Source organism: Macaca fascicularis, chromosome 16 (genome assembly GCF_037993035.2).
Source record: "Macaca fascicularis isolate 582-1 chromosome 16, T2T-MFA8v1.1".
Taxonomy (NCBI): Eukaryota; Metazoa; Chordata; class Mammalia; order Primates; family Cercopithecidae; genus Macaca; species Macaca fascicularis.
Window position 1 is genome coordinate 69870263 of NC_088390.1, and position 26373 is coordinate 69896635.

Here is a 26373-nt window from a genome sequence, read left to right on the forward strand (position 1 = left end):
CCTCCCCAGCAAAGGCTGGCACCAACCTTGTTACTAAAGTACTGAAGTATTGATCTCAGTGCTTAAGGCTCCCTAGGTCAATGAGATGGAAATTCACTAAGAATTTAATGCTCTTGGCAAACCCAAGCTGGTCTTTCAAAGCAGCTGGCTGCACTTGTTTTCCATTTCAGGCAGGTCTGATTAGCAGGACTCCAGGCAGGGTTTGTCTCTGTGGCCTTCAGCCTCCACTTCTTGCACATTCTTTCCCCTTCTGTTCTCCACTTTCTCTCCAGCTTCTGTCTAAAGCATCTAACGTATTTCAGTAGATCAGAGGAGACCAATTCAGTGCCTCTGAAATCACACCAGGTAAGCCAGTGCCTGATATGTATATCTCTGCAGTGTAAGGAGAGCTTCCAGAGGCAACACAACATTCTTATCCTTTCTAGTCCATTTTCCTGGGCTTTCAGCACTCAATTGTTCACCCTGAACTTGTTGACCTTATTCGGAAGTTAGATATAGATGCAAATATTCTACTGATGCCAAAAAGTAGTTGATCTTCTCCTGAAATAGGCTACCCAAGGAGGTAGCTTCTGCCTGAGCTGAAAAGAGTCAGTAATTGACAAAAGCTGGAAACAGGAAATAGCAGAGCCAGAGGTCAATGCTACAGCTGAGATTGAGTTTTCATTATTTTGAATACCAGACTGCTTATTGTCTCAGAATCTGGGCAAGGACTTGACTACCAGAGAGAATGACCTAATGTTACATAGACGTATCATTGTCATAGAAATAAATGAGTAACAAGGTGAGTAGGGTGAGAGAGAGAGAGAGAGAGAGAGAGAGAGAGAGAGAGAGAGTGTGTGTGTGTGTGTGTGTGTGTGTGTGTGTTTATCAAACTGTAAGCAGAGTATCACTGAAGAATCTTTTAGATTTGCAGTTTAGGTAAAATATGCCCCTTGAAGCAATCACAAACCTTAGAACACACCACCTCATTCTGCTCTCTGTTTCCCACTGTTCATCACCGTCAGCCTTCTGACATACCCTGAACTTAATCTGTCCTATGTTTTCGTCCCTTGGGCACTGAAATATCAGATTAACTCACTAATTTAATAAGCAAATCCCTGCTATTATACTAATAGTAGAGAGATGGAAAACCTATTTGAGGCAGCTTGTGCATTTAAAATAAGACATTTGAGAGAAGTAGTCATCGGTCTTTGTTAGACAACCTTTTAGTGACTCTGATAGTAGAAATTTATGGCTGATAGAATAGACAGTCGGAGCTACCAGCCTTGTGGTGCTGTCCAGTTACTGCTTAATATTTCTAGATCGCTTTAGGCTCACCCTGAATAAATCTCCACTCTTTGTTCTGTTTCTGTTCCTCATTATCTCAATTTTTATGGTATCTAGCTTTCCGTTCCATAGGAACAGCTCTCAGATTAATATTTGTGTGTGTGTGTGTGTGTGTAACATTTTAACAGATTAGAAGACTCTCCTGCCTTATTATGTGTGTATTTTTGTGGGGTTTGTTTGTTTCATTTTTTTGAGACAGGATCTCACTCAGTCACTCAGGCTGGAGTGCAGTGGCGCAGTCATGGCTCACTGAAGTCTCAACCTCCTGGGTTCTGGCAGTCCTCCTGCCTTAGCCTCCTGTGTAGCTGTGACCACAGGCACATGCCACCATGCCTAATTTTTTTTATTTGTAGAGACAGGGTCTTACTATGTTGCCCAGGCTGGTCTCAAACTCAGGTTCAAGCGATCCACCCACATTGTCCTCCCAAAGTGCTGGAATTACAGGGATGAGCCACTGCACCCAGCATTTTTTTTTTTTCTTCCCCCAAGACAAAGTCTTACCCTGTCACCCAGGCTGGAGTGCAATGATGCGATTTCGGCTCACTGCAACCTCTGCCTCCTGGGTTCAAGCAATTCTCCTGCCTCAGCCTCACTAGTAGCTGGGATATTACAGGTGCCTGCCACCTCACCCAGCTAACTTTTTTGTATTTTTAGTAGAGACGGGGTTTCACCAATTTGGCCAGGCTGGTCTCGAACTCCTGACCTCAAGTGATCTGCCCACTTCGGCCTCCCAAAGTGCTAGGATTACAAGCATAAACCACTGTGCCCAGCCCAGCCAGCCTTATTTTTAAATGTTTTAATAAAATACAGGAAGCTTGTTGTGAACTTCATGTAATGAGTATTGAGTTGATACAACCTAATGAGGTTGTGATGTGGGAGCCTAAGGTTGTGATGTGGGAGCCTAATTTGGTTTGACCTGATTTCCTCAAATTAAAGGCAGCAAATCCTGTGATGAATGGAAAGGGAAAAGGCGACACAAATCCTACCTATACCATGGGATAGTTGAGTACTCACTTGATTCTTTACGACCAGAATCGATTGCTTATAATAAGTGGTTTGTTGATATTTTTCCTAATTTATTTGACCATATTAGTAAGTCAATTACACATTGGAGACCTGATGCTCTAAAATCCATTGCCACAAAACAGGGTGTCAGAGAACAAGCAGTTTGTCTAAGGAAAAAGAGAAGACATCCTCCCCAAAGTGGAAAGTAACTGTGCCAGAGGTCTGTATAACAGGGCTTCTTACAGAATAGATGGGGCTGAAATGACTACAGAATAAATGGTGAGTTGAAGTTTGTGTTGATTTTGTTTTTTTGATCCAAATATGAGCCTCCAGGCAGATGACATTTAACCTTACCCTCACTGAAACACAAATTCGAGGTCACTGCTCCTGATAGTCATTGCAGGCTCCCAGAGCAGACCCTTAAACTGGAGGATGGGTTCTGCTTTCTCAAAGCATTAGGTGAGAATTCAGCAAAATGATGAAGCATGGGAAGAAAAAAGGGTCTCTTCAAACTAAGTCAACCCTTAGGAGGCTTGGAAGAGTTAAAGCAGAGAGAAGAGAATATACCAGACATCTTTTATTCTCACTTTCTTTTTTTTTTTTTTAATTTTTGTGGGTATGTGTGTGTGTGCACGTGCATGTATATATATATATATACACACACACACGTATGTGTATATATATATGGTTACATGAGATATTTTGATATAGGCATGCAATGTGTAATAATCACATCAGGGTAAATAATATATCTATCACCTCAAGCAGTTATCCTTTGTGTTTCACACAATCCATTTATACTCTTTTAGTTATTTGTAAATGTTTGATTAAATTATTTTTTACTATAGTCACCCTGTTGTGCTAGCAAATACTAGGTCTTATTTATTCTTTTATGTTTTGTATCCATTAGCCATGACCCCCCCTTTCCACCAACCCCTCCCCAGCCCTGACTACCCTTCCTAGCTGGTAACCATCCCCTAGTCTCTGTCTCCATGAGTTTAATGACAGATAAGTGAGAACACGCAATGTTTGACTTTCCGTGCCTGGCTTATTTCACTTAACGTAATGACTCCAGTTCCATCCATGTTGTTGTACATGACAAGGTCTCGTTCTTTTTTATGGCTGAATAGTTCTCCACTGTGTATATGCACCACATTTTGTTTATCCATTTGTCTGTTAGTGGACACTTAAGTTACTTCCGAATCTTGGCTATTGTGAGCAGTGCTGCAACAAATACGGAACTGCAGATATCTCTTCAATATACTGATTTCCTTTCTTTTGGGTATATACATAGGACCAGGATTGCTGGATCATATGGTAGTGTCGCAGGATCCTTGGGGTGTTGCTTTGCCAGCCAGAAACCTGTGACTGGCAGCGCCTTCTGCCCTGAGTATTGCTCACGCCCTTTGGGCTCATTCTGCATACTCAGCTCAGCAGGCTGCACTCAACTTGTGCTACTGGCCCAGATCCCACACCTCCCAAGGGTGAGCCAGGCATGGAACAGTGAGGGGTGTGTGGGCAAGAGAGCTTGGGGTCTGGCCACTGCACAACCAGGCACGCTGGCTGCTGCAATGGGGCAGGCAACTCCAGGCACCAGCACAGGTGCCAGCTGCATGTGAGGCTGCAGTTGTACCAAACGTGTTGTACGTGGCTTCCACTGCAGGCCGTCTGGACAAGGGGAATGCGGTGGCGCCTGGAAACTTGGAGACGCCAGGAACCGCAGAGCCCAAAGAGGGTGTCACAGCCGTGGCTCAGGGAGTGCCTGGGTCGGGCTTCTCAAAGAACTGCAGCTCTTCTCTCCTTCTCATCTTCCACAGTGTGGCGAGCAGTGGGGCATGTTTCAGCCGTTTGTGTTACAGCTCTTTCAGTCCTGCCATTCAGCAGGTCCTGAGATCTTGACCTGCATCCAGGAAGAATGATGTATATGTACAACTGGAGATCCAAAGTGGGAAGCTCCTTTCCGCGAGCAGGTCATCCCTGCAAGTGTCCAGTTCTCACCAGAGAGGAGACCAGGATTGAGTAGCTCCTATGCACAGGCAGGTTGTCCTGACAAGTGTACAACCCTCAGCAGAGAGGAGACCTGGAATGGGTAGCTCCTATCTACAGGCAGGTTGTCCCATCGAGTGTTCAGCCCTCAGGGGAGAGGAGACTTGGAGTGGGTAACCCCTGTCTGCAGGCAGGTTGTCTCATCTCCGTGAGTTTGGCTGAGTCCAGAGTTTTTATGGGTTTCAGAAGGGAGGACGTGCATGCTAATTGGTTCATGGGTAGGCCTGGAAGAAGCACCAGAAGTTCTCACTCAGGGCCATGGACTCCACCCAGAACTGACAGCCCAGTCCCCATGGTTCAGGCCGTTTCTGGCCTGAAGGTGAAGCTTCACTGGGGACCCACCCCTTTCCACCCAGGAACCTGTCGGCCTCCTGCCACCATCAGTCATATCATCCATGGCACCCAGGCTGTTCACGCCAAGAGGCACCTGCAGGCCTGCACCAAGCCACCCTCAGCCTACCCTCTGCCTCCCTCCCATGCTCGTCAGCACCCAAAGTCCAGAGGGGACTGAGGCAGCATGGGGCTGGCGTGTCAGCACTGCCCTGAACACACATACACCTGGCCAGGTCACAATAGTTCCCAGCCTCAGCCTCAACTTTGCTCCGAAATCAGAGTGGGCGCTGGGAGCAGGGAGAGACCAAGTAGAAAGAGCTGGCACTTCTGAGCCTGCAGGGGTAGGGGGATCTTCCCGGGCCTCCAAGAGCACAGGGATGCCCAGGTCTGCAGCCATGGCTGGGTAGGGCTCCCACCCTGACAACTTAGGATGGAGCAGGGCTCCTGCCTGTTTACAGCTCCCCCTAGACTCTATTTATAGTTTTTTTAGGACCCTCCGAACTGTTCTCCAGATTGATTGCACTAATTTACATTCCCACCAACAGCATACACAGGTTCCCTTTTCTCCACATCCTTCCCAGCATTTGTTATTGCCTGTCTTTTGGATAAAAGCCCTTTTAACTGGAATGAGATGATATCTCATGGTAGTTTTCATTTGCATTTCTCTGATGATGGTGATCATATACCAGTTTGCCATTTGTATGTCTTCTTTTGAGAAATGTCTATTCAGATCTTTTGCCCATTTTTAAATCATATTGTTAAATTTTTTCCTATAGAGTTGTTTGAGCTCTTTATGTATTCTGGTTATTAAACCCTTGTCAGATGGGTAGTTTGCAAGTATTTTATTCCATTCTATGGGTTGTCTCTTCATTTTGTTGTTTCCTTCCTTTGCTATGCAGAAGCTTTGTAACTTGATGAGGTCCCATTTGTCCATTTTTGCTTTGCTTGTCTGTGCCTTTGGGATATTACTCAAGAAGTGTTTGCCCAGACCACTATGTCTTGAAAAGTTTCCCTAATATTTTCTTTTAATAGTTGCATAGTTTCCGGTTTTAGATTTAAGTTTGCAATCCATTTTTTTTTTATTTTTGTATATGGCGAGAGATAGGGATCTAGTTTCATTCTTCTGCATACAGATATCCAGTTTTCCCAGCACCATTTATTGAAGAGACTGTCCTTTCCCCAAAGTATGTTTTTGGAACCTTTTTTAAAAATGAGTTTACTGTAGATGTATGAATTTATTTTTTGGGCTCTCTATTCTGTTCCACTGGTCTACATGTCTGTTTGTATAGCAGTGCCATGCTGTTTGGGTCTACAGTATAATTTGAAGTCAGGCAATACGATTCTTCCAGTTTTGCTCTTGCTTAGGATATCTTTGGCTATTCTGGGTCTTTCACTAACACTTGACCGTTTACAGTAGATGAGCTTACCTCCTTGGAACTATTAGTGCTTCATCTCTTTTCAGAGTCTAGACATTCTTCACTTGTAATTCTTCTCTATCTTCCACTAAGGGGTAATCAGTCTTCTGATGTCATAGTTTTGTTGTGTGATTTCCAAGAAGATATTTCATTGACCTGTAATATTATTGGGGATTTATCTAATTTGCCAATGAATACTTTTTCCTATTATCCACTTTCTAACCCCCTATTGGCATCAAGAGTAAATGTGAGACTCATATCTGAAGTAGTGACCCAATGTCATGGTTTTGTGATACAACAAAAGGGAGGAATTACATGAAATCTAATACATGTTTTGGAATATGTTCAATTTGCCAACACATTGAATGTCTTTTAGCTTTACAAGTTTGTTTTCTCTCAGCATAAATCATGGGATTGACATCTATTAGTCAAATAGGCAAACTGTTCCCATCTTTCACCCTGTCAGACCATTAGAAGATGGACCACAATAACATATATTTTTCCTTTTCCAAATCCAAAATAAAATTTGGAAAAAGCTGCTAATTAGAATTATTCTCCAACCCAGTTAAAACTGAGAACTACTTACTCTGTCATAAAAACTTATGAGAGATTTCCTAAGTCTGTATACATACAGAGATATAGTTCTGCTTATGATAAGATGGAAAGAGTGCATCGTTTTATGATTTGGCAAGAATACACTTGATCTTAGCCAAAAGGCCCGGAAGTGATGACTTGGCAAGAATAAATGCTTGGCATTTACTTATTCATGAAGCGTTTACAGGCCAGGCAAGGTGGTTCATGCCTGTAATCCCAGGGCTTTGGGAAGCCAAGGTGGGAGAATCTCTTGAGGCCAGGAGTTCAAGGTTACAGTGAGGTATGTCATGCCACTGCACTCTAGCCTGGGTGACAGAGTAAGACCCTGACTCTTAAAAAAAAAAAAAAAAAAATTACAGAAGAGCCAACTAATGAAAACACAGAGGAGACTTGTATCTATATTGTTTGTAAAAGGTAATACTTTGCTTTATGTGTTTAAAAATACATATAGAGCTTTTTTAAGGTGGATGTGTTCAGCATAGTGATACTCATTCCCGTAACTTAATCTAAAATGAGGTGGAAGTAGGGCAGGCGATTAAGGGAAATTTCTTGTACTGAAAGTAGCACAGGAATTAGAGGCTAATTCATCCTGTTAATGAGTGTCTGAAGCAACACTGGCTGGATCAAAAGATAAGAACCCCAGAAGTTTTCCTAGGTTGTCAAACCAAGATTAATGGCACAGCAGTCAGGAGGAGCTATTGCCAGTGTAGTGGAACATGACAGCACACTCTCTTTTTTGCAAGTAAAGCAATTCACTCGGCCATCTCTAGAGACTTACAAAAGCAGATAGATCTCCACATTTAGTAAAATCAACACTAATAGCCTTCCATCCTCTCAATCATAAGAAGCCACAGCTGTGAGACATGAATTTACTGTAGCCATCCACATACCCAGTTGGTTCTACCACCCAAATTTTACTTGCAAGTATCTGTTTCCATCTCTAATGATCATTATGACCACATCCTGGGATCTCACATGGATTACTTTCATCTCCTAATTGGTCTCCCTTCTTGCTCTCTTCAAGTCCATTCTCCACCAGCAGCCAGAGCAATCTTATAAAAACACAAATCAGACCATGTAACCTCTTCCTGAAAATCCTCCAGTGGCTTTCTATGATTAAAGTAAAATCAAGGCCAAATTGTTCAAAGCCCTGTATTTATAGATATAGCTTCTGCCTCCCTCCCTGAATTAAGTTCATTCTTTCTCCCTCTTATTCACAATTTTCTGCTGGTTCCTAGAACTTGCACTTTCCCATCTCTGGGCCTTTGCACTTAACAGTTGCCTCCATCTGGAGCTCACTTTCCCAGGCATCTCATCACATAGAAAGATCTCTCACTCCTTCAGATCTCAGCTTAAATGCCACCTCCTCAGAAAGACTTCTGCTTGTCACCTTATCTAAGTAAAATCATAACATCCTTTTTACCTCCTTTCTAACATCAAATGTATTATTAATTGTAGGCGAATACTCGGTTCTGTCCACTTTTCTCTCTAGAATGAACTCAGTGAGGACAAGAACCGTTTCTGTATTGCTCCCTGTGTGTTACTAATGATTAGTAGAGTGCCTGGAACACAGTAAGCGCACAGTAAATTTTTTTTTGATGACGAACTAATGAGCGAACAAAGGAATGATAAGTGGTACTAATTTAAGCTAGCAACTTAAAATATTTGAGAAACTCTTCTCACAACTCAACAGATGGTATCTTTTGTTCACTTTGTTACCTCCTACCATGCCTCGGGAGTTAAGTGAAGACATGCATTTCAGCAAGTATTCAGTGAATATTTATTAAGTAATATATTTAAGGCTCTGTCGTAAGCACTGCTGGGAATACAAATACAAGTTAGATCTGTCTACCAAGACTTACAGGTTAGTGTTCTTAACAGACACATTTATAACTAGCTATAATTCAAGGCAGAGTGCTGTGCTAGAGGTATAAACAAAGAGCTGAGGGGCATGGAGGAGGAAGAGAGAAGTGATAAATTTTCCTGTGCCTACCGTTGGTGTTTCAAACTGTGACATTTCAGTGGAGTCATAGCTCTTCTGCCTCATGAAGCCCTGCCAGCTACCTAAAGACTTCGTGTTGGAACAGAGAAAAGATGACCATTTTCCTAGAGCTGGTGATGTGTTAACAGAACAGAAAGGCAGTAGGAAGATGTGAGGCAAAGTGGGAGAAAGCAGCAAATTCCTATTCAGATTCTATATTTACAAGGAGGTAATGCTTTCCACTCATTTCTACATTTGGTCATACTTATAATTTACTTTCACGAGGGTCATACATTTCCATATTGAATATAAAACAGTAGCACAAGGGAACCAGAAATATATTTTGAATTCAGCTTCCATGAGAAAGCCATGAAAAAATATACTGAAGCAGTTACTGGCTGATAAGTGAAAAATGGAAGAAATAATTTTTGCCAAGAAGCATGAGTATCATTTGCTGAGAATGGATAGCAACAAGCAGACTATAAGACAGCAACAACTAAAGTTTAACTGTTGGAAGAATTTTTAAGAAGAGAGATGGAAAAGATCAGGATTGTTAACCTATTCTTAATACTTGAGTCATATGCACACTCATTTCACAGTCTAACAGCGACAGCAGAAATACCTGCAAATTCAAAGTCAAATTGAGTTGCTGAATTGGAAAGTGAATCTGGAAGTCCTTGCATTGCTCTTCCTTGTACCCATCTGCTTAGTTTTATTCATTCATGAAACATGAAACACTTATTGAGCTGCTGCTTCTCTACACCAAGGACTGTGCTAACCACTAGAGAAACTTAGGTGACTTAGGACACCCCTGACACTGAAGCCGTTATACTCTAAAGCAAGCTTGTCCAACCCATGGCCTATGGGCCACATGTATCCCCAGGCAGCTTTGAATGTGGCCCGACACAAATTTTGTACACTTTCTCAAAACATGATGAGTTTTTTTGCAGTTTTTTTAGTTCATCTGGTATCTTTAGTGTTAGTATATTTTATGTGTCGCTCAAAACAATTCTTCTTCTTCTAGTGTGGCCCCAGGACGCCAAAAAATTGGACACCCCTTCTCTAAAGGGAAGTCAGACAAAGCAACCAACAATAGTGCCATAGTACAAAGTATTGTAGGAACCTAGACAAAGAGGAAATAAATACTTTTCAGAAGAGGTAGCATTAAAGTTCAGCCTTGAAGTATGGGTTGAATTCCGTTAAGCAGCAAGGGAATGCAGGAGCCCTGTAGGCAGAAAGGAAAAGGTAATGGCCGTAACAGAAACAAGGAAGAGTGAGAACATATGAAATGCCTTTGGGGGACTGTGAGCAGCTATGACGCAAGAATAAGATGCATGATCAGGAAGAGAGGATGATAGGAGATGTCACTGGGAAAACCTTAAATGCCATATTTAAGACTTTATAATTCTGTAGATGACAGGGAGCCTCTATAACCTTTTGAGGAGGAAGAAACAAAGATCTGATAACTCTGATTATGTGAAAGATAGCTCTGACAAGTGATGCATGGAAGATGAGTTGAAATGAAGGGAAGAGACTGAAAGTTGGGATACTAATTAAGAGGTTTATAGCAATAGTCCAGATGAGGAATGGTAAGACCTATAACAGGAGAATAGAGAGCAGGGTGTATGTGGGAGAGAGATTTTGGTGATACTCAAAAGCACTTGGCCTTTTTTTATATGGTATGTGAAAGGTAAGGACAGAGGGATCAAAAATGACGAGATTTATCTTGAATGATGGATAATAGTGATGCTACTAACCAACATAGAACTTTCTGAATGGAGGAGGGGCTCTAACACGAGCAAAGGCAGGAGGAAGAACAGGCTTATGGGGAGAAAGTGAGTCCTATTTTGGACATGTTCATAATGAATTGCCTCTGAGGAAAGATGCACAAATATATTTAGGAGTGTGCCTTTAGAAAATAGACAAAGAGGCCAGGCGCGGTGGCTCAAGCCTGTAATCCCAGCACTTTGGGAGGCCAAGACGGGCAGATCACAAGGTCAGGAGATCGAGACCATCCTGGCTAACACGGTGAAACCCCATCTCTACTAAAAAAAATACAAAAAACTAGCCGAGCGAGGTGGCGGTCGCCTGTAGTCCCAGCTACTCGGGAGGCTGAGGCAGGAGAATGGCATAAACCCGGGAGGTGGAGTTTGCAGTGAGCTGAGATCCGGCCACTGCACTCCAGCCTGGGCGACAGAGCAAGACTCCATCTCAAAAAAAATAGAAGGCTCAAGGCATGCAACTATAAATTTGTGCATTATCAGCAAATAACTGACAGTAGAAGCCATAGTACTAAACGAGATCACCCAAGAATATAAAGTAGGAAGTTCAGAAGCATGAAACAGAATAGTTATATTTAAATGCTGAAAGAAGATCATGAACCAAATAGTAATTTAGAGGGGAATTAGAAAGAGAAACAAGAGGAAGTAAGGTCATGGAAGTCAAAGGAGAAGGCAATTTCAAGGAGGGGATACTCACCAGTACCTTGTACTGCAATAAGGCAAAGGGTAAGAGGCCATATATGGCTTTTGCTAGAATACTTTGCATAGAATGTTTGGTAGCAGAAGTCCAATTCCTGTAAGTTAAAAACTACACGTGAAATGAAAGTAGAGACCACTACCATAGACTCAGCTTCCCAAAATTTTAGCACTGAAGGAAGGGAAAAGTTTGACTATGTTGGTTGACATTGGGAAATGGAAAGTTAAAAAGTAAGAGACTAAACATAGAAGAGAGGCAAAGGATGATGAGTTCTAGAAACCTGGCTATCAAAATGGCAACTTAAAGTCCTTTTTGAACAAACCTTTTTGAACTTTTGGAAACCCATATCTTTTTAGTTGCCACACTGGTATTTCTGCGAGAGCTCAGGAGCTATTGAATATTAAGAACCTGGCCAGAAGACGCCTTTGTCCAACTGGCAGAAAGGGAGATGGAGGCATGGGGATCCTTGCTAGAAGTACTAAATTCCCCATATCCTAAACAATGGTTACCTGATGGTTAATTTCTCAGAGGAATTAATCTTACTGAAAATACCACTTTATCAGGTCATGCTACAAGTTACTTTTTTGCAAACACAAAGACCCCTAGTAACACAAGAGAAACATCCTTTTAAAGCAACTTCCCTCTTTATGGTGGGCTCTGGTAGGGAATCTATCGATGATACCATAGTTTGAATACTTTCAGCTAGCTGTAAGTTTGAAAAATTACTTCGTATTGGCTAGGAATGAGTGGCAGGTGTTCGAAATAGGTTTTTATACTGGAAGGCTGCTGGGGATAGAAAGTGACTCATTACTGTCATGGGACAGAAGGACTCCTCTTCCTTTTCTCTTCTCATGGAGTATGCTTCAACAGTCTTGTGGTAAAGAATAATAATTTCAGCTTTTTTTTTTTTTTTTTTTTTTGAGACGGAGTATCACTCTGTTGCCCAGGCTAGAGTGCAGTAGCATAATCTCGGCTCATTGCAGCCTCTGCCTCCCGGGTTCAAGTGATTCTCCTGCCTCAGCCTCCTGAATAACTGGGATTACAGGCATGCACCACCATGCCAGGCTAATTTTTGTTAGTAGCTGGGATTACAGGCATGCACCACCATGCCGAGCTAATTTTGTATTTTTAGTAGAGACGGGGTTTTATCATGTTAGTCAAGCTGGTCTCGAACTTCTGGCCTCAAGTGATCTGCCCGCCTCGGCCTCCCAAAGTGCTGGGATTACAGGTGTGAGCCACCTCGCCTGGCCTAATTGCAGTTTTTATCCCTACACAAAAAAAAAAAGACCAAGTGCTTTTGAGTATCACCAAAATGCGTCTCCCACATACACCCTGCTCTCTCTTCTCATTTAATAATTCTTAGCATTTCTCACCTAGATTGTTGCTATAAACCTCATAACTAGTGTCCCCACTAGTATCCCAAATATCTAATTTATGAGGATATTATGTGTGTTTCTGCCCATTTTCACTGATATTGAGATAAACACTTCCTTAGTCCTCCTTTCTACTCTTTCTTCATCCTCTATCCATCCCCTGTTAGTAATCCCTCAAAAAGTAATTTTCTTGTTTTATTTAAGGTACTGCTAACTACTGAAATAAGTAAACCCCAAAACCTAAGTGATGTATCACAATAGAAATTTATTTTTCACTCACATGAAGTCCAAAGGCACCACATGGTTTGGAAGAGGTCTGCCCTGTACCATTTTTCAGAGACGCAGGCCATTGGAGTCTCTGCCATCTTTCACACACTGCTTTCCAGGGTAATTGTTTTTATCAGCTGGCAGATGGGGGAAGACAAAAAACAGTGTAAGAGTGGAAGATTCTTGTGGGCCAGGTCTAAAATGAACATTATTTCTGTCTGCATTTCATTAACCAGAACTGAGTCACCTAACCCCACTTGATTGCACGGTCCCTGGCAAGGAAGCCACTTGCCAACAAGAACTCTTGACTCGGAAGGGGAGCACAATCTTTGGAGGCAGCCAGCCATTTCTGCCTCATAATTCTCATCTCACTAGGTCTCTTTAAATAACCCACATTAACCTCTGTAATATAAAGACACTTCACAGCAATGTATATTATTTCTGCCCAAATTATAAGATAGGCTTTAGATTACAAGCATTTTCTTGCCAACTGGCTGTAACTATACCACTTCATCACATCTGACCCTCACACAGAATATCAAAGCACCTGGCCAGGCACGGTGGCTCACGCCTGTACTCCCAGCACTTTGGGAGGCCGAGGCAGGTGGATCGCATGAGGTCAGGAGTTCGAGACCAGCCTGGCTAACATGGTGAAACCCCATTTCTACTAAAAATACAAAAAATTAGCCAGGCGTGGTGGCGTGTACCTGTAATCCCAGCTCTTCAGGAGGCCGAGGCAAGAGAATCGCTTGAACCCGGGAGGCAGAGGTTGCAGTGAGCTGAGATCACACCATTGCACTCCAGCTTGGGCAACAAGAGTGAAACTCCGTCTCAAAAAAAAAAAAAATATATATATATATATATATCAAAGCACCTAAGTGTTGTTTCTCTGAAGCATGAGAAGGTTGTGTATTAAGTTTGTCATCATAAGTTAATGAAATCTGCGTGACTCCATATTAGTAACTCTGACTAGAACAGTGAGAAACTATCCATGCTAGAAATATCCAAGTTTATTTGTTAGCATGTTTTGGTACTACAAATAGAAACTTTAAGACTAGCTATCTCCTGGGATGCTAAGTGAAAACAAAACAAAACAAAAAACATAATGCCATTGTATATTTTGTGTAAAACAATTATTATCCAACTTCCATACTGTTAAATGAGGACAGAGGGGAGTGATTCTTGCTTTAGAAAGGGTTTTGCTCTAAGACTCCATAGCTCTAAACTCTTGAGGTATAGGATCATCAAATGACAGTAGTTCCTCACTGCCTTGTAACCCCTAGTTATCCAGAAGTATCATTTGTCTCCAGTATCAAGGGACTACTCATGCCTACAAATGAGAATGCAAGTAGAATTTGTTCTCTGCTATTCTGGACACCACCTTCTCTGACTTTTGTCAAAACACACATATTTATCCAGCAAAGGGGAGAAGGGAGAGTGCTGGGGGAAGGATCCTCAACTCTGACCTGTGATCGATTCTCTCCTAATTATATCAAAAATCAAATATGCCTTGAATATAAGATTTACTATCTTCCTGAAAACCTCTGGTCTATATGACAAATTTGTGTTCTTCCTGTTAGCCTTTTACCTTGTTTCTTAGGGACCAGTTAGCTCTGTCCTTATCCTCCCCTCTGCCTGAAGTTACACCTCCAAGTTTCATTTGCTAGCAGTGAATGGCATCTGTACCCCAGTAATTTTTCCCTGATCTGTGGACTTCTCTTCTGGCTGCAAAGGTAGTAGGGTACGGTGTGGAAGGGTAGGGATCAGGGTTAAGGACAGGATATCACATTTCACCCTGCTACACACGTTGAAGACTGAAGTTCCATTTGAACACACAGTCATCTTCCTATATGTTTAAAGTTATTTGTGGTTATTGGACGTTCCTTTAGTTTAGCGTTACACTAGTTACTCTGGAGAATATAAAAGAAATATAAAATACATTCACTTAATATGTCTCACCTAATTCTTACCACAGTCCTGAGAGGTAGATATTACTATCCCTGTCTCACAAAGAGGTTCAGTGTCTTGTCTTAGGTTATAAAGTATGTAAGTGGCAGAACTAGGATTTAAACATAGGCCTGTTTGACTTTTAGAGATGAAGAGGCAGCACTGTGAATGCCAGTAAGGAAATTTGTAAAGTAACTTTGAATCACAAGATGATATCATTATATAAGTTATATGAAAATAATTCTCGGCCGGGCGCAGTGGCTCACGCCTGTAATCCCAGCACTTTGGGAGGCCGAGGCGGGTGGATCACGAGGTCAGGAGATCGAGACCATCCTGGCTAACATGGTGAAACCCCGTCTCTACTAAAAATACAAAAAAAAATTAGCCAGGCAGGGTGGCGGGCACCTGTAGTCCCAGCTACTCAGGAGGCTGAGGCAGGAGAATGGCGTGAACCCGCGAGGCGGAGCTTCCAGTGAGCCAAGATCACCACTGCACTCCAGTCTGGGCAACAGAGCGAGACTCCGTCTCAAAAAAAAAAAAAAAAAAGTAATTATCTTCTGTCTTCACTTCCCTACCCCATGGCCTTTTTATGACCATATCTGAACCCATATGAAAGTTGATTATGGTTACCATCTTTTTTTGTTTTTGCTTTTGTTTGAAATAGAGTCTTGCTCACCACCCAGGCTGAAGTGCAGTGGCACAATCACAATTTGCTGCAGTCTCAACCTCCCAGGCTCAAGTGATCCTCCCACCTCAGCCTCCCAAATAGCTAGAAGCACAGACACATGCCACCACGCCCGGCTAATTTTTTAAATTTTTTTGTAGAGATAGGATCTCGCTGTGGTGTCCAGGCTGGTCTCAAACTCCTGGACCCAAGCAGTCCTCCTGCCTCAGCCTCTCAAAGTGCCGAGACTACAGGTGAGAGCCACTGTGCCTTGGCCTCATCATCTTTAATTATAAAGGGAAAAACATAGTTGTGCCCCGTCTTGCTTTAAAACATGTCATGCTTCCTAGAGCTGTCTCTACTTTATTTCTTACCTACTCTTTCTCAAAATGCCAATCAAAAAGTGTCAAAATAATGGTTGCTGATTTTAATTATGTTTAAAGAATTCAGAGTTTATACTATACAAATGAGTATATTGTTCTTTACAGTGGTGGAGTTTTTTTCACACAAATGTGCTCTGAAACAAAAATCAAGTTGCTAATCTTGTCAGTGTGGTAATGGAACTAGGTTTCAGTGGAAACTAGGACTTCAGAAACACTGAAGTTCTCATTCTAGCCCTTTCACTTCCTAGGCATGTAAGCTGGGTCTGTCCCTCAATCTTGCTTAGTCTCAGTCAGTCCTCTGCCATAATATTGGGAGTAGTATTTACTGCTATACCTATGGTGTAATGATTTTTTTTGAGAATCTAAAAATTATTAAAATATTTGTCTGGGTGCAGTGACTCAGGCCTGTAATCCCAACAGTTTGGGAGGCCAAGCCAGGCAGATAACTTGAGATCAGGAGTTCAAAACTAACCTGGCCAACATGGTGAAACCCCATCTCTACTAAAAATACAAAAATTAGCCGGGCGTGGTGGTACACGCCCATAATCCCAGCTACTTGGGAGGCTGAGGAAGAAGAATTGCTTGAACCCAGGAGGTAGAGGTTGCAATGAGCCAAGATCATGCCACTGTACTCCAGCCTGGGCAATGGAGTGAGACTCTTGTCTCAAAAAATTATTATTATTATTATTTTGATTTTTCAGTTTTTTGTTTTTATTTTTTATTTATTTATTTTTTTTTTTTGAGACAGGGCCTCACTGTGTTGCCCAGGCTGGAGTGCAACGGTGTAATCATAGCTTACTGCAGCCTCAATGTCCTGGGCTTAGGCAGTTTTTCTGCTTCAGCCTCCCAAGTAACTGGAACTACAGGCACACACCAGCACAACTGGCTTTTTAACTTTTTTGTACAGACAGGGTCCTGCTTTGTTACCCAGGCTAGCCTTGGACTCCTGGACTCGAGTGATCCTCCCACCTTGGCCTCCCAAAGTGCTGAGATTACAGGTGTGAGCCATGATGCCTGGCCTGAAGTATTTTGAAAACCATAAGATACACAGATATAAGATGTTATTACTTACTCATCCATTTTGCAAATATATACTCCTATTACCTTGACTCTCTTGAGAATAGAAGCCATGCTTTTTCACACATATGTAGAGCAACATAGAAGAGTGCCGTGCAGTGGGTGCTGTAATGGAGATGTGTACCAGGTACAACAGGAACCTAAGGAAAGAACCCCTGAGTTTATCAGAGGGCACCAGGGGAGGCTTCACAGAGGAGATGATGTGAATTGCCATTTGAAGATTGAGAAATTGTTTTTCTGATGAACTAAACAGGAAAGAGAATTCCAGGCAGAGGGAAAGCATATTTGAAACCCTACAGATAATTTACTGTGTCTGGAATTGAAAGGATAAGGTAAAGAGGTAAAGACAGACAAATAGACAAGGAACAAATTATGTAAAGCTTTTGGATACCATGCTAAGGAATTTAAATTTTATATCAGAGGGAAAATAAAACTAGCAAATAATTTTGAGCAGAATTTTGATCAGGTTTCTGCAACGTAGATTATTGTGATGGCCAGGGAGGGAGCAGTAGAGAATAAAATGAAGAGAATGAGATTCTTGTGACTTTTCAGGAGAGAAAGTATAGGAGAGGGGGAAAATAGCTACTATGTTTTATGCCTGAGTAACTGGCAATATTTAAAAAAGAGAGAGAGATAATATGGTTTTGAGGGAAAGCTCCAACTTCAAAAAGTGAGTTTGATGATGGTGGAGGTAGAGAGATCTAGCAGACCAAGAAGCAAAATTAAATCTCAGTGTTCAAGATGTCACCATGGGAGCCAATATAGAATGTACATTGCTGTTTTCCCTTATGTCCTACATACCACAAACTTTGAGTCCAGTGTACTATTCAGAACCATTCTTTTAGTAATAATGTAGCATGCTTGTATTCAAAAAGAAATGAACTATAGTTGCCACCTTCATCTTATCCTTGACCTGTATTACTTGCTGTTTCTCCTCAGTGCCTGATGTAAAAGCAAGTAGTTATCTCTAGCCAGTTGAAATGAAGACTAGAGAAATGCAGACATCTCACCAGCATTTCTTAGTTATGGTGGTAAAATGAAAACACTAGGGCGAAGTCAATTCTATGTCTAACTGAAAATTCATTTCCTTGTCAAGCACAAGCTTTTTTACATTAATCCCAATAGGCATGAATTCTCATTAACAGCCTAAAGCGTAGATAGTGGATCAGAGGCTTATATTCAGGAGTTCTAGTCACAGTGGAACAGCCATGGATGAGTAACTTAAAGTAATAATTCTTATACCAGGGAGGCTCCAGTAATTTTACTGTTAAGAGCTGGACAGAATTTTGAGATCTTGAGAGTAAGATACTTCATACATGCTTTGTATTGTTGTCTTAACTTCCATGTGGTCTGTTAAAATAACTTATTCAAAAAGAACAATCTCTATTGAAAAAACTAAAATAGACTGGGTGCAGTGGCTCACGCTTGTAATCCCAGCACTTTGGGAGGCTGAGGCAGCCAGATTATGAGATCAGGAGTTCAAGTCCAGCCTGGCCAGCATGGTGAAACCCCAACTCTACTAAAAATACAAAAAATGAGCTGGGCGTGGTGGCACACACCTGTAATCCCAGCTACTTGGGAGACTGAGGCAGGAGAATTGCTTGAACCCAGGAAGTGGCGGTTGCAGTGAGCTGAGATCGTACCAGTGCACTCCAGCCTGAGTGACAGAGCGAGATTTCATCTCAAAAAGAAAAAAATAAAATAACCTATCAACTAAATTGAGTTTTCATGGGATAAATAAGAGTTCAGGGCCAGGCGCAGTGGCTCACACCTGTAATCCTAGCACTTTGGGAGGCCAAGGTGGGTGGATCATGAGGTCAGGAGATGCAGACCATCCTGGCTAACACAGTGAAACCCCGTCTCAACTAGAAAATATATTTTAAAAAATTAGCCAGGCGTGGTGGCGGGCACCTGCAGTCTCAGCTACTCAGGAGGCTGAGGCAGGAGAATGTCATGAACCTGGGAGGTGGAGCTTGCAGTGAGCCGAGATCACACCACTGCACTCCAGCCTGGGCAACAGAGCAAGACTCCGTCTAAAAAAAAAAAAAAAGGAGAGTTCAGTGTCAATTTCTAGATTTTATGAGTTTGAAAGAACCCTGGACTCACACCTTCAGATGATACTGATGATTCCATGCAAGCTACACTTGTCTGAGACATTCTCCTAATTAAATAACTTCCTTTCTATTACGGTTAATTTATCCAATCAAACAAGGTGATCTGGTATCCACTACAATTTAGAAATTCTGTAAAGTCAAAAATTAAAAATCCCTTTTTAAAATCTTTTTGGAATGAAATCCATTTGATGAGTCCTATGTAAGATGGGAGCTGTCCCATCCCCTGTGTTCCAGGTTCTTTACTGACACTTAAAAACTCTACAGTCATGGCAGAAGGCACCTCTTCACAGGGCGGCAGGAGAGATAATGAGTGCCAGTGGAGAAAATGCCAGACACTTATAAAACCGTCAGCTATCATGAGAACAGCATGAGGGAAACTGCCCCTATGATTCAGTTACCTCCCACTGGGTCCCTCCCACAGCATGTGGGGGTTATGGGGATTACAATTCAAGTTGAGGTGTAGGTGGAGACACAGAGCCAAATCATATCATTCTGCCCCTGGCCCCTCCCAAATCTCATGTCCTCAAATTTCAAAACACATCGTGCCCTTCCAGCAGTCTCCCGGAGTCTTAACTCATTCCAGCATTAACCTGAAGTCCAAGTCCAAAGTCTCATCTGAGACAAGGCAAGTTCCTTCCACCTATGAGCCTATAAAATCAAAAGCAAATTAGTCATTTCCTAGATACAATGGGGGTACAGGCATTGGGTAAATACACACGTTCCAAATGGGAGAAATTGGCCAAAACAAAGGGGCTACAGGCCCCATGCAAGTCCGAAATCCAATAGGGCAGTCATTAAACCTTACAGTTCCAAAAGGATTTCCTTTGACTCCATGGCTCACATGCAGGTCATGCTGATGTGAGAGGTGGGCTCCCACAGCCTCGGTCAACTCCGCCCCTGTGTCTTTGCAAAGAGTACAGCCCCCTTCCTGGCTGCTTTCACGGGCTGGTGTTGAGTGTCTGCAGCTTTTCCACATACACAGTGCAAGCTCTTGGTGGATCTCCCATTCTGGGGTCTGGAGGATGGTGACCCTCTTCTCACAGCTTCCCTAGGCAGTGCCCCAGTGGGGACTCTGTGTGGGGGTTCCAACCCCACATTTCCCTTCCACATTGCCCTAGCAGAGGTTTTCCATGAGGGCTCTGCCCCTGAAGCAAATCTCTGCCTGGACATCCAGGCATTTTCATACATCTCATGAAATATAGGCAGACATTCTCAAACCCTAGTTCTTGACTTCTGTGCACCCACAGGCCCAACGCCATGTGTAAGCTGCCAAGGCTTGGGGCTTGCACCCTCTGAAGCAACAACCTGAGCTGTATATTGGCCCCTTTAGCCACAGCTGGGATGCCAGGTACCAAGTCCAGAGACTGCACAAAGCAGCAAGGCCCTGGGCCCAGCCCTCTAAGCCACTTTTTTCTCCTAGGCCTCTGGGCCTCTGATGGGAGGGGCTGCCATGTTCAAAATGCCCTGGAGACATTTTCCCCCTTGGCTTGGTGATTCAACATTTGGCTCCTCATTAAGTATGTAAATTTCTGCAGCTGGCTTAGATTTCTCCCTAGAAAATGGGTTTTTATTTTCTATTGCATTGTCAGGCTGCAAATTTTTCAAACTTTTATGCTCTGTCACCTCTTGAATGTTTTGCTACTTAGAAATTTCTTCCACTAGTATCCTAAATCATCTCTCTCAAGTTCAAAGTTCACAGATCTCTGGGGCAAGGGCAAAATGCCACCAGTCTCTGCTAAAGTGTAGCAAGAGTCACCTTTACTCCAGTTCCCAACAAGTTCCTTATCTCTGTCTGAGACCACCTCATCCTGGACTTCATTGTCCATATCACCATCAGCATTTTTGTCAAAGCCATTCAACAAGTCTCTAGGAAGTTCCAAATTTTCCCACATTTTCCTGTCTTCTTCTGAGCCCTCCAAACTGTTCCAACCTCTGCCTGTTACCCAATTCCAAAGTTGCTTCCACATTTTTGGGCAGCACCCTATTCTCTGCAGTACCAATGTACTGTATTAGTCCATTCTCACACTGCTATAAAGAAATGCCTAAGACTGGGTGATTTATAAAGAAAAGAGGTTTCATTGACTCACATTGACTGGGGAGGCCTAAGGAAACTTATAATCATGGCAGAAGGCACCTCTTCACAAGGCAGCAGGAGAGAGAATGAGTGCCAGCAGGGGAAATGCTGGACACTTAGAAAACCATCAGATCTCATGAGAACTCACTATCACGAGAACAGCATAGGGGAAACCACCCCCATGATTCAGTTACCTCCCACCAAGTCCCCACCATGTGGGGATTATGGGGGTTACAATTCAAGGTGAGATTTGGGTGGGGACACAGAGCCAAAGCATACCAGCCATAGAGAGACAGTTCTAAGTGTCTGTAGTTCTTAGAGGCATAACAAACGGGGTAAGAAAACACATCTCAAAGGTGATCTAGTGTCCTTTCTTTAATGCCAGATTTTTTCTTCTAAAGTTTTATTGAGCATTTTTATATGCAGTAGACAATGTTAGGCACTATGGAAAATATAAGTAATTCAGATTTCTTTCGTGAATGTAAGTAGAAATACAACCCTAAATATCATACATGTCACACATACATTAACAAAGAAGTGTATCATTAGGATGCTTTGAGCTGGAAAAAAACAGAAAACTCCAATTCAAATAGATTAAACAGTAAAGAAATCTATTACCTCATATAGCAAGTTCAGAATTAGGGCAGCTAATAGGGCTTAAGCTTTATTTTTCTGCAATTCTTTTAGTCTAACCCTCCTATTGACTTTGTCTTCAAGCCAGCTGACCACATGATTTACAAGAGAACTAAGGCAGTTCTGGACATCATGGGCAGATAAGACAATATCCAGAGGCAGACAAAAGAGCTTTCTCTTTCATAAACAGGTTTGGGATCTGTTAGCAAGGAGGTAATGGGGAACGGATGCTATCAGGAACCTCAGTCTAGTGGAGGAGAGAGTATGTGACAGTATGGCAAACGCTGTGCGAGAGGATATACAGTCTATACTGGTGGCAGTAGAAAGAAAGCCCTCCATTCTCCTCAGCTAGAAGGAAAGGGGAGGGCCTTGGTAGAGGCTGATCAGAGAAGACTTCACTTGGGGAAGAGGTTGTAAGTCCAGTTTGGGTCATGTTGAGTGTGAGGTACTATGGGACCTCCAAATGGGGAAATACAGTAGGCAGTTGGGTATATACTGGCCTAAGGCTGAGAAGAAAAGTCTGAATAAAGAAAAAGATACAGAATATAGGTGGTGGTGAAGGCTTTGAGGATGGATGAGCTAATCTAGAGCGAGGAAAGAATAGGACCAAGAATGAGATCCTGAGGAACACTGACATTTAAGCATGGGTGGAATGAGAGTTGCTGACAGAGACAGAAAATAAAAATGAAAATCTTGTAATGCCATCTGTGTGTGGGATGGGTGTAAGCCAACTAGAACTGACATTTTGTGGTATTTATACATGTGATTTGGATAAGGAACTGCCTAGGAACCTTTCAATACCCATTCTTTGCCCAGGAGTAGGTTCTCTTCCCCAAGAAACCAGTTGAATGGTATAGTTTTGTTGGAGGTATGACTGGACCTGAAGAGTCCCCCAACCAAAGCAGAATTAGGGCATTAACATTTCTGTTCAAATGAATCAGACCGGACGCAGTGGCTCACGCCTGTAATTCCAACACCTTGGGAGGCCAAGGAGGGTGGATCACCTGAGGTCAGGAGTTTGAGACCACCCTGGCCAACATGGCGAAACCCTCTCACTACTAAAATACAAAAATTAGCCAGACATGGTGGTGGGTGCCTGTAATCCCAGCTACTCAGGAGGCTGAGGCAGGAGAATCACTTGAACCCAGGAGGTAGAGGCTGCAGTGAGCCGAGATCACGACACTGCACTCTAGTCTGGGCAACAGAGTGAGACTCCATGTCAACTTAATTAATTAATTAATTAATTAATTAAAATGAATTTCTCTTTTTTTGCAGGAGTGGTCACACATTACTTGCCTTTTGGTTTTCCCGCCAAGAGGGAAAACTAAACCGACAGCAGACTATTGAACTGGGACATCACATCCTCAAAGCACACATTTTTAAGGTAATTAAAGCAGTTGGAACCATTTTTCCCCCATCTTTAGCAGACTTTCATACACTATATGTAAGAAACTATTTCATTGTAGTCCCTGCCTTCTGAAGTTCTTTTGCTGCAAAATTGGTTCATCTCCCAACATGTATGGCCTGTTCCTCCCTAGGCCTTTAGAACTACATTGTACGTCTCCCAGTGTAACTAACTGATAGGCTTTTCAGGAAATGTATATGTATAATCATTGACAAGGTGCATATACACCTATAGATGTGGGCTCCATACATGACCTATCATCTCCTGAGGACAGTCATATTGTAGCAGTTAGTTGCAGGTTTTCATGATGTCTAAAAAATCATTGAGGGCAGTTACTCTTTCAATTTTTTAATAATTGTTTTAGTGATGATAATAACATTCCTGGTGCTATGATTTTCAAACTATTTACCTGGAGTCAACACTAACCTTCCTTGGAGCTACTTCCCCCAAATGTCTCTTCAAATTATATCCCAGTTTTTCTCCCATTAGTTTGAAAAACCTTTAAGAACTCTGTAACATCAACTTCTCTCAGCTTTCAAAAGGCTGCAATGGAGGACCAAAAAGAGGACACATAATTTGTTTGTGCATGTATGCATTCATTTGTTTATTCGTCACTTACTGAGGCATTAAACTAGGTACTAGAGATACAAAAACAAAAAAGATACAATCCCTAATCTCAAGGAATTTGTAGTTCAAATAACAGTTTTGGGTTAACCCACAAAAGTGGAGAAGGAAATTATCATCCTAATTTTTATATCCCACAGTATAAGAGTTCCAATCCCTATAGCCTTTTCAGAATTCTTTTCCTGCCTCAGGATGGAGAAATATGGGTATCTTAAACAGTTCTCTGGGTCAGGCTTCCCCCACAAGATATTGTTAAAAAATGAAACCATCGTCTTCAGAGAGAAGAATGGCATTAAGATAACTTCAAGAGCCTAGCAAATTCTTCTCAATATATAAGCACAGAGCCAGAGCAGCCTGGTTATCAGATGGACAGAAGTGAAACCCACAGTGACAAATCTTTTACTTGAATCTTACTTGTCTTGTCTAACAAATCACTGTACCAAAAATGACCTTACTTAGTAGGAGCAGAGTGGAGCTAAAATAACTGGCAAGGTATGGCATTCCAGTTTCAAGCAGACTAAAAAGTAGCTAATAATTCCATAAACTCTAAGAGCATTGTCCTGCTGTTAGATAGTAACTAAAAGACAGTAACTTAAGTATTAACCTTTTAGCATCACCATCTGCCTAGAATCAGATGCAAAGATGAAGCTAATGCCTGCCTTTGCTGCCCCATAAAACAAATACCACATTTGCAGAGAAGAGTAGCATAAAGCTTCATTTGACCAAGTATTTTATCCCATACGTGGAAACGTACATTTAAACATGCACTCCTGTCATTAGCACAGTTTTATCTTATATTGATGCAGACAGCATGGTTGCCTGAGATAAGACTGGCTCCATGTGTGATTCAAGCCATAAATACTCTAGTATACAGCATATGGTGATGACGTGACTGCAAGCTGAAGAATGAAGAACTTGGACTATGGTTTTCCTGGTGCTGCAGTTTACAGGATCCTTTAAATGCAGAGTGTTCCCTGTTGAGAGGCTTTAACTTCTCCCAAACTGCTAGAATTCTCAATCTGCACCAGCTGTGGGTCAAAGACAAATATAGACTTTATGGTTAGAAATAGTTCCACTTGAAACTTCTATTCAGCAGTGACACACAATCCAGTGGGTACATTCATTTTACATTTCTCTGGTTTTATCTTCATAAAGGTGACGTTTGTAAGTAACGCGCTTTAAAGAAGCTCATTGGATAAGCCCCCGAGGTTTATGATCTTAAGATACCTGAGCCACAGCTAAAGATCCCTAAGATAAAATTGCTCGTTTCTTCATGCTTTCCCTGTTTTCTTAAGTATTCAAAAATCTTGAGCAAGCTTATCACTGGCTGGTAAACAGTTTTGTAAATTTAGATTCTAAGGAAGGGATTCCATTACCATTTATTGCCGACAAAAAGATCCCTTACCTGAGCAATAGTTACAGATGCTGAAGAGGCACTTTCTCAAGCTGTTTGAACATAAAATTCTCTTAAAGAAACCATGAGCTTAGAATTTAATTATGCGTTATTTTTGGCTACATCTTGGCTGGTAATGGGATCACACTTCTCTGTCTGTCGTCTTTGTTGAGTTGAACTAAACTGAAGCTCTTTCCTCCCATACTTCACAAGAACAAAGGATCAACTCCACTAACCAGAAGAAATCAAAAGTCCATAGTACAAGTAAAGCTAATATTCCAAATCCAAAGCTCTGTATTTCAGGCTTATTTCTTGTGTATTTACTCCAGCCTCAGTGTGGTTCTCAGTGGTCCATTTACTGGACCATTTAGTTGACATTCATTTACCAAGGTCCATTCTTACTCAGCTCCTTTTCCCATTTCTTTTTCCTCTACCTCTTAATGAAGCCAACTAACAAAACAAACAGCACAACTTGTGAGTCTCTGAAAAAGATCAAAAACCAAGTGTTACTTCCCTTAACTATTTCCTCCCCTCACCACAAATCAATCTATATCATTATCAATTCTTACCTCTTTTTTTCTTGTTTTAGAAGAAAAGATGTTCCTATTCCTCTTTAATTGCATTATGAAATGTAGGAAAGTACAGATAATTGAATGTAATCAAATATTATCTACCATGTTAACATTTTTCCATGTTTGCTTCAATTATTTTTCTTTATTTTTAAGAAATGAATGTAACAAATATAATAAATAATGCTTTTGTATTTCTCCGTAACCCCATTTCTCTCTCTCCCCCTAGAGATAACTTGTAAATGTGTTAGGATTTAGCATATGCTAACACCGCTGACATGTTCTTCTCATCTATATTTTATACTTTTCCAATGTAGGTTCATATTCATAAGGAATATATACAACTATTTTGGGTTTTTTAATACTATAAGATTCTGTAACTTTTTTCTTTTTTTCAATCAACATTGTACCTTTGAGATTTCTCTATAGATGTAGGTCAGTGATTTCAACTCTAGCTATACATTAGATTCTCTTGCAGAGTTTTTTTAAAAGTACACATTCCTGAGCCTTACTCCCAGAGATTATGAGTCATTGTTCTGGAGTAGAACCTAGGCTTCATTTTTAAAATAGACTTTATTTCTTAGACCAATTTTAGGTTTATATAAAAATTGAACAGAAAGTACAGAGTTCCCACATACTCACTCCCCCAACCACAGTTTTCCCTGTTATTAA

General features: G+C 41.7%; 1 protein-coding gene across 14 annotated transcripts in view; it reads left to right on the forward strand.

Annotated features, from left to right (window-relative positions):
• TANC2 (tetratricopeptide repeat, ankyrin repeat and coiled-coil containing 2) overlaps nucleotides 1–26373 on the forward strand; it is a 440902-nt gene that overhangs the window by 368920 nt on the left and 45609 nt on the right. For all 14 annotated transcript variants that reach the window (XM_015438693.3, XM_015438694.3, XM_015438695.3 and 11 more), the window contains one exon: nucleotides 22986–23094. In XM_015438693.3, coding sequence (XP_015294179.2) covers nucleotides 22986–23094 — 109 coding nt within the window. The remainder of the gene's footprint in view (nucleotides 1–22985; nucleotides 23095–26373) is intronic.